General features: G+C 47.1%; 1 protein-coding gene across 1 annotated transcript; it reads right to left on the minus strand.

Moving 5' to 3' along the window:
* Positions 6,833-8,746, minus strand: LOC8086230 (senescence-specific cysteine protease SAG39). The gene is made up of 2 exons (XM_002466394.2): positions 8,140-8,746; positions 6,833-7,740 (listed from the first exon to the last, which is right to left on the minus strand). Exons 1-2 carry the CDS (start codon positions 8,612-8,614, stop codon positions 7,154-7,156), a joined length of 1,062 nt encoding a protein of 353 aa, XP_002466439.1. The 5' UTR covers positions 8,615-8,746; the 3' UTR covers positions 6,833-7,153.

The raw sequence follows: 9,216 nt of genomic DNA on the forward strand, positions 1-9,216 counted from the left end.
GGGGGGTGAATAGCCTATTTAAAAAAACTACAAACTCACTAGAGCAAAAGGTTAGTAAAAAACAAAGCGAAGCCTTTTGCTCTAGCTCTAAAGGGGTGTTTGCAAGCCACCTACCCAACAATTCTAGTTGCTAAGATCTCTATGCACACAAGAACTAAGTCTCTACAAGTTACACTAGAGAACTAAGCTACACAAGTCAAAGTAAGCAACTAAACTAATTACACTAGTTTGCAGTAAGTAAAGATAAGATGAGATATTTATACCGCCGTGTAGGGGATGAACTAATCACCAATATAAACAATCAAGCACCGGGAGAATGCCAATCAAACACAATTGAGACACCGATTTCTCTCCCGAGGTTCACGTGCTTGCCGGCACGCTACGTCCCCGTTGTGTCGACCAACACTTGGTGGTTCGGTGGCTAAGAGGTGTAGCACGAACCTCGTCCTCACTAGGACACCACAAGAACCTACCCACAAGTGAGGTAGCTCAATGACACGAGCAATCCACTAGAGTTACCTTTCGGCTCTCCGCCGGGGAAGGTACAAGACCCCTCACAATCACCGGGAGATGGCCACGAACAATCACCAACTCGTGCCAATCCACCTCCGCTGCTCCAAGCCGTCTAGGTGGCGGCAACCACCAAGAGTAACAAGAAAACCGCAGCTAGAACGATCCCCAAGTGCCACTAGATGCAATCACTCAAGCAAATGCACTTGGAATCACTCCCAATCTCACAAAGATGTATAATCTATGAAGGAGATGAGTGGGAGGTGTTTGCTTAGGCTCACAAGGATGTCAAGTATGTTAGAATGCCAAGAGAGTGAGCCCTAAGCCGACCAAACACGTATTTATAGCCCCTCAAACAAATAGAGCCGTTGGCTCTTTCACTGGGCGAAATACGGGGTCACCGGACGCTCTTAAAGGGGCACCGGACGCTCAACACCAGCGTCCGGTGCTCCAACGTCAGTCGCGTGTCAGAGTCTAACGGAAACCTACAGAGCACAGGACGCTGAGCAAGTTGGCACCGGACGCGTCCGGTGCACACCGGACTCAAGCGCAGAGAGCTCCGCAAACTCGCAGGGTCACCGGACGCAAGCCACCGGACGCACCCTCAGCGTCCGGTGCTCACCGGACCCATGCGCAGAGAGGGTCGCAAAACGCCCGCACACCGGACGCTAACCACCGAACGCTCAAGCCAGCGTCCGGTGCCTATCGTCCGGTGCCTAACCCTAGCTGGGCCAGGCAGCCTGCGCACCGGACGCTCAGACACAGCGTCCGGTGCCTCTGAGCCAGCGTCCGGTGAGTGTTTTCTCAGCGAGAAACACTCCCGTGAGTTCTCCAAATTTCCCACCGGCGCAATAGAAAATATGCACTTCATTTTCTCGAAAAGCGCCGAATCCCGCCTCGCAAGCTCGGCGGGAGGGAGAGAGGAACCCATCCTCTCTCTACCCTTGAAACTCCACCTCCTTCTCAAAGTGTGCCAACACCACAACGTGTGTAAACCAACATGTGCACGTGTGTTAGCTTTTTCACAATCATTTTCTTCGAAGGAGTTAAGTTAGCTCACTAGTTTCTAAATGCATGCACATGAACAATGACACCTAGTGGCACTTGATAACCGCTTAGCCAAAGAATTCCCCTCTTAATAGTACGGCTATCTATCCTAAATGTGATCACACCCTCTATGGTGTCTTGATCACCAAAACCAAAGCCCTAAGAGATACCTTTGCCTTGAACTCCATAGGGTTTTGTTTTTCTCTTTCTTCTTTTCCAAGTTGAGCACTTGATCACCTTGTGGTCATCACCATCATCACCATGATCATCACTTGCTCCATCACTTGGCATGTACCAACCTCATTAAGTCTACACACACTTAGTGTAGAGGTTAGTACTAGGGTTTCATCAATTATCCAAAACCAAACTAGGGCTTTCAGACCGGTTGGTCAGTGGGATCGCAACCAACAACCTCAGCGTAATTCTAATCAACAGCAGAGTGGTCAGCAGATTCCCCGCTCAGGAAATTCAAATGCCACCTCTATGAAGAGAAGTGCTCTCAATACCCCTACTAGGTGTTTTCGCTGTGGGAAAGAAGGTCATATGTCATATGATTGCCCGGAGAGATTCAACCAGCAGAACAACAATCAAAAGTCTAATTCTCATGGAGCAAAGGTGAACCATGTGGCTGCAGAGACAGTACAAGAGGGACCGGAGATTATGATGGGTACGCTCAGTATCAACTCTATTCCCGCTACAGTTTTATTTGATTCTGGAGTTTCACATACATTCATATCACAAGCATTTGTTAGAGTTCATAGCATTCCACTAGTTGCCATGAAAACCCATATGCTAGAAAACTCACCGGGAGGGACTATACCAGTTTCATATTGTTGCCCCTCAGCAAGTCTTTCTTTAAGGGGGGTAGATTTTCCGGTTAGTCCCATGGTTATGAGAACCTCAGGCATAGATGTGATATTGGGTTTGGATTGGATGAAGAAATATACTACGGAGATTAAGTGCAAAGAAAAAGTAGTAGTTGTGATAACACCAAAGGGAGAGAGAATCAGTGTGGATGTAGCAGTACAGGCTCCACCCACAGCTACAGTAAACCAGCTAGATGATGATGTTAATCTTCAGAAATGTGTAGGGAATAAATCTTCAGATGAATTTTCAGATAAGTTACCAGGTATGCTACCTGACTAGAGATATTGAGATTGCTAGTACAATAGAATTAGTATTTAGAGACAAAAGCAACCTGGGAATGAGAGGATGATTTGAGAGAGTCATATCCATAGTGGTTGTTTATGCACTGCTCAATCTCGAGGACGAGATTCTTTTAAGGGGGGAAGAATTTGTAACACCCAAAATTTGATTTTGAATTAATAGGATTTAATTGGAATTATTTAAGCAATTTTTGTGGGCATTTAATCTAGTAAATAAAATATTTTTGTCAAAATTAAAATTTAACATAAGATTAGAAACTTGTTTATGCATTCATGCCGAAGAATATTTTATTTTGTATTGTTTGCCTCTGACTTGAATTTATTTGCATTCAAAATTTTATTTGAAAAAGGTTTATTTTGGAAAAGAAAACAGAAAAGAAAATAAAAAAAAGAAAAACCCCAGCCGAACCCCCCTCACCCCGCGCGCGGCCCACTCCTTTCCGCAGCCCAGTTAACCCCCGCAGCCCGCTGGCTTTTCCCCCACGCCCCGGCCTATTCTTTCGCGGCTCAACTGCGCGGCCAGCGCTCTCTCTCTCTCTCAATGACGATCAGGGCCCGCAAGTCAGCGTTCTCCTTCCTTCTTTCTTCGGCGCGACACCGAGCCGTGGCCGATGGAAACTCCGAACGGAATCCCGGCTTCCTCGGGATCTTTCCCTTTCGACGCGGTTTTGAGCCCTATAAATCCCCTAGGTCAACCCCGCGGCCTTCCCTTTGCTTTGCGGCTGCCAAACCGAGCCCTAGACACCCTGATCTGTGCGCGTTTGGATCTCGCCGTGTTGAGAGCAAAACACTGCCGCGACGCGCCGCTCCTTCTCCTCTCTGTGCCTTCTCAGCTCGAGAAAACCATCCTAGCGAGTTCGGGGTAAGCTCCTCCACGCGTTGGTATTTTTATTGCAGAGTTTGGTGCTTGGAAACGAGAAACCCGCGAACGCCGGCGAGCTTCCGAACGGTGGCCATGGGGCCACCGAGCCGGTGCTGAGCTCCGGTCGGCCCGCCGACCGCCTTCCCCTGGATGGATTTGAACTGTTCGATCGAAGATCAACGTCCCAGTAAGCAGGATACCCGTCGCTGCGCATTTTCGTTAAGAGTCCCTGAAGATTTCGCTATTCAACCCGCAGTCCCTAGCGCCCTGGAAGAATTACATTTTCTATGTCGGAAAGCGTATTCCTGTCAGGTTCAACTCAGTTTACGTTTTTAGATATTTACAGTTTTGCCACTGACTTTATTTAACTCCGTTTTTGTCCATTCAAATTTCGTTAGATTCGTATTTCCGAGCTCTACATGTTACTCTCTGTTTTGAAACTTTTTAATTTCCTGGAATTATTTAATTAATTATTTCTCTATAGGAAATCTTGGAAAATTCATAACTTCACCGTTTTAATTCCGATTTTCGTGAACTTTACGTTTGTGTGCTCGTAGCGCTGCGTAGAATATTTTCATAAACTTTTATCTTTGATTTCTCACTGTTGGTGTAATGTTCTAATTATATTTTGTTTGCTTTGTGTATGATTGTCTGCATTGGATTGCGTGTTGTTGATTGATGATTGGGATTAGACGGTGAGCCGTACGTTGGTGGTCAAGACCAAGCTTTTGAAGACCAGCGGGCTCGGGAGAGCTTTGATCAAGCAAGTATAACTTGGGATCATCCTTGTTACCTATACACAATTAATATAACATTTATCATATGCATGCTATCACGTTGATGACCTTAGCAAAATCATAGATGATTGTTACCCTGAATTCCTTGTTACCTATTTGGATATGCATTTGGGTAGTTCTTGCTAGTGCTTGATTATTAATCCATGATCTTGTGACATGAATATTTGAATATACAATAAACAATAAAATAAGCTTTCTAGCAACTTGAATATAAAGGGTGGAAAGAACTCTGGCTTTTGCTGGATTGATCTTGACCCTCCATAAGGACTTATCCCTTGGCAAAAGCTGGGACAACTCGTACAACCATGAGGGCTATATAGCTCTGGCTTTAGCTCAGTATGAAGAACTTTTCTAGCTTGTTAGAGGTTCCCCGAAAGGGTAGAGGGGCTGAACCGACACGGGTATAGTGCGAGCCCCTGTCCCTATGAGTATGGGCTGCGCGTCATTGTGCCATTCGGAAGGGGGTATCTATATCTGCTCGCAAAGGAAACCTTGCGGCCCTAACATGTTAGACGAACTTTTGAAAGGCTTCATAGTGATCCCTGCCGACCACCCTAGGAAGGGGGTTAAGAGATTAGCTACCTCGGGTGAAAAAGTAAATCACGACTCATGGGTAAAGATGTACAACCTCTGCAGAGTGTTAAATCTGGTATACTAGCCGTGCCCACGGATACGGGCGGCCCGGAAAACTGACGGAATAGATGGACACTGATGAACATGATTAATGATGATAAATGATGGTTTATTATGTTGTTTATATGTGTTATTCTTAATTCTTGTATACATTGATCATGTGGTTATGGGATTATTTATGCTACCTTGATATTTGCTATCCAATGATTAAACATGCTATCAACTATTAAAAGCTAAATGCAGTTAAACCAGTGTCAGCTATTTGAGCCTCATGAACCCCTGGTTATACTTGTTGAGTACGATATGTGCTCACTCTTGCAATTTCCCAACACCTCAGGATATGATAATGAAGATGACTGGAATGAGGACTACCGTTATGAGTACTAGGTTTGGAGTCAACCAGTCAACAGTGTCCCTGTGTGGAGCTTCCGTCGAGAGCGTTGTTTAATATTATTGTCATCTTTGTATGAGACTATGTGATCTATTATGTTTCGCTATGTAATAAACACTGCAATGGTACATTTGAGATTTGTCTACTTATGTGTGCGACTATTTCTGGGGTACATATGAGTCTTTTATGCATCCTATTTTGTTCTTAAAATATGGGTGTGACATATAAGATCATTGTTGTCTTGGCCTTGATATTGTTCATCAATCATTATTAAACTTAAATTGAGATGATATTATTTGATTTGTTTTACGCTTTGAAAGTATAGTTAGACACAATATATATGGCCTTCTGGGCCCATGACGATAAATTCATGGTAAGGCCATTAAAAACATAGGGCGGGCCTTGCTTTGGTGGGATATAAACAAAAATTCTTGGTTGGCCATTTTAATATTGATGGACACCAAAAAAGCTATAGGGTGTTGCTACAATTGAAAATACACTATTCAAAGCCGAAGTTAAGATTTTTCTTATATCCATCTTTACATATGTTTGGCTTTATCTCGAGGGATAGAGAGTGAGCTGAGCTATGTGCCTTTGTAATCCTCATATGAGCTGAAACACTTGGAGCCTTAGTGGCTCTCTAGCGAACTTGGTCCTGTGAGCTTGTTGTGTGGAGTGGCACGTACTTGGTATGCCGGGGAAGAAGCGACCTGTTCTTTGGTGGACAAGCTCCATAGTTCATGATCGATGCAAGGTGACCAAGAGGGTTGGATGGTTGTGATGAGCCTTTTATGGCTTGTGACCCTTGCTTTAGTTGTGCAAGCCTTTGTGGCAAGTTCAACACCATGGTCGAGAGATATAGCTCCAATGTGAACTAGAGGGTTCCATTTTAGCAACTGATAATAAGGTAGAAATCGTCTCATCTCTAAAGGTTTGCGCTTCTTGACCTGATCTCTTTACTACCTCGCATTTAAGATTTTGGATTGTATCAAATATGATCCTCCTTCTGGGATTGATGATGCTTATGTAAAAGAAAAAGGAAATTTAATTTTAGCAAAGCTCTCAAAAGGAAGCAAAAAAAAGTAGTGTTGCACTACACTGATTATTGTTTACGCAATTACGCTAACTTATATATCCACGTGCGACAATGACTACTCGATGCTACTGTCACCTGAGAGAAAGATGGTATATAGAAGCTCGAGGTAGTTATACCAACCTAAATTCTTGGTTTTTTTAGAGAACGAAGTAGTCATTCTTCAACAAAAAAAAAATGATGTCCTCTCATTGAGTGTCAGTTTTGCCCGTCAACATGTGTGTATGCACATACGAATACGTACACGTACACGATCATATTGCAGTGTACGTTCATCACGGTTTCGAAATTTCTTTTTGAGAAATTCACACTTTCAGAATATAGCAGCACATGTTTTTGTTTACACTTAACTGGTTTCATTATATTCAAGCCAATCTGTACATTACAATACCTCAGCGACGTTCTTAATTATGGCTGAGAGTACAATATATGATGCTTGCATTGGGTCATGATTTCGACCATCACTATGTAACCATCTACTATACGTAGTCATAGGATATATATATATAATAGTAAATTCGTAGCTAGTCATAGGCATATCATGGTCATGCGTGCATCGCTTGATAGAGATGTAACAGTACCATGCGTACTGTATGCTGCGATGGTTGCGTTGGTGGACGCGATCGGCCCGCACGCACGGCGGCCGCTGGGCGATTACACGGGGTAGGACGGCAGCTTGGCGAGGCCGCAGACGCCCTCCCCGCGGACGCCGCGCCGGATGCGGACGTAGCCGCCCTCGCCCCACGACGTGCCCCACGAGTTCTTCATCAGCCAGTACTTGCTTCCGTCCGCCGCCGTGCCGTACCCGACGGCGGTGATGGCGTGGTTGAGGTCCGTGCCGCACTCCCCGCCCAGCACGCCGCTGTCGTAGAACCGGAACGCGTAGTCCTCGCCGTTGATGGCCACGGACACGGGCTGGTTGGCCACGGCCGCCGCCAGCGCCGCCTCGTTGTTGCGCGGCACGTCCTCGTGGCCCCGGATGGAGGCCGCCCGCGCCGCGGCGGCGGACGAGCGGCACGACCCGTCGTCGCCCTGGTACGGGTACCCCGACTCCGAGGCCAGCCCGCCGCGGCGCTCGATGAACTGGAACGCGTCGTCCATGAGCCCGCCCTCGCAGCCCTGGTCCTCGCCGTTGACGTCGCAGTCCACTAGCTCCTGCTCCGACAGCGACACCAGACGCCCCGTCCGGATCTTGTTCAGCCCTTCCACCGCCGCCACCGCCGAGAACGCCCAGCAGCAACCTGCGTGCACATGCATATATCCTATGTTGGATTGGACCAAAAGTGCATGCATGCATGTAGTAGACTCTTCTAGTCTTCGATCTATCAGTATAAGCTCCACTAGTCAAGTGTCCGTTCTGCTATTTACCTTTCCGTTTCGAGTTTTGACCGCACGCGTGCGCGCTCTATATATATAGTATACATGAAAAAAAAAAAAAGCTAGCTAGATGGAGACGTATTCACGCATGCACGTCACTAGTGCAAAATCTGCACTCCACTAGTACTTCTTTTACCAACTACGTACTTGTCAGTAGAGTTTCATCAGCTATTTTTAACCTAACGTTCATTTGATTTTTCATTTCGAATTTAAAGTATTCAGTATGCATGCATCATGCATGTGCGCAGGTGTTTGGTTCGTACCGCACTCTCCCTGGTCCTTGACGCCGGTGACGGCGCCCATGGCCCGCCAGTCCACGCTCTGCGCCGCGTCCGCCAGGCTGAAGTTCTCGTACCTGAACCGCCCGCCGCTCCCGGCAGCCGCCGCCGGCGCCGGGCGCGGCCGGAACCCGGTCCTGGCCGCCCGGAACTCCTCGTCGGTGAGGTCGGCGAACCTGTTGGTGGCCAGCCGGTGGCTGTGCTTCCCTGCATCGTTAAACGAGTCAATGAACTCCGCGTTGGCCCGGAATATCTCCAGCCGCCGCGCCTTCTCCGCCTCGTCCGTGTACGTTCGCCCGTGCTCCGCCATCCACTTCTCGTGCCGCGACACCATCGCGGCGGCGACCGCAGCGGACTCCTCCTCCCCGGCCAGCTCGCGAACCGCGAGCGCACGGGGAGCGGCGGCGGTGCACACGCTGGCCACGACGAGAACGGTGAGGACGAAACGTGACACCGACATGTTTGCAGCAAATTTTTTTTCCCAAGTAGTGGATGGTCAAGTGCGGCTGCTATGCACTAGCTTCTTTAGCTCAAGTGAAGTGACCTAGCTAGCTGCTGAAGTGCTGATGCTTGGCCAAATCCTGCAATGCAGGCAGGGGTTTATATAGGAGTTCAGGGAGCCAGGAAGGACCAAAAAGGATATATAGTTAGGCATGGTTAACTGTTACTCTATCATTAGTGCTAGCAGAAGATTTAGCCTAACAAATTATATCCATGAGGAATCATGACGACTGGCACGAAGAAAAGAGGCGTGAAGTAAGCTCCTACATGGACCATGACCATTGTCAATCACTCGTCGTATTCTTTATTTCACTCGTTCTCATGAAAGGATCCAAAATTCATAAACATGTATTAGGACACATAATTTTGATGCAGCTAGCGGACATCAGTGCCCAATTAGATAACGAACGTGATGTTACTGGCCGTTTTATTTTCGACGAGTGAGACGGGCAAGAACAGGGAGTCCACACGAGTTTACAAATATGCGTCGCGCACTTGTTGCGGCTTGCGCTACCGTTTGTTCGTTGGGTCGTCCTGCTGGCCAGGGCTGCCTCTGCTGCA

The sequence above is a fragment of the Sorghum bicolor genome, chromosome 1 (assembly GCF_000003195.3).
Source record: "Sorghum bicolor cultivar BTx623 chromosome 1, Sorghum_bicolor_NCBIv3, whole genome shotgun sequence".
Taxonomy (NCBI): domain Eukaryota; kingdom Viridiplantae; phylum Streptophyta; class Magnoliopsida; order Poales; family Poaceae; genus Sorghum; species Sorghum bicolor.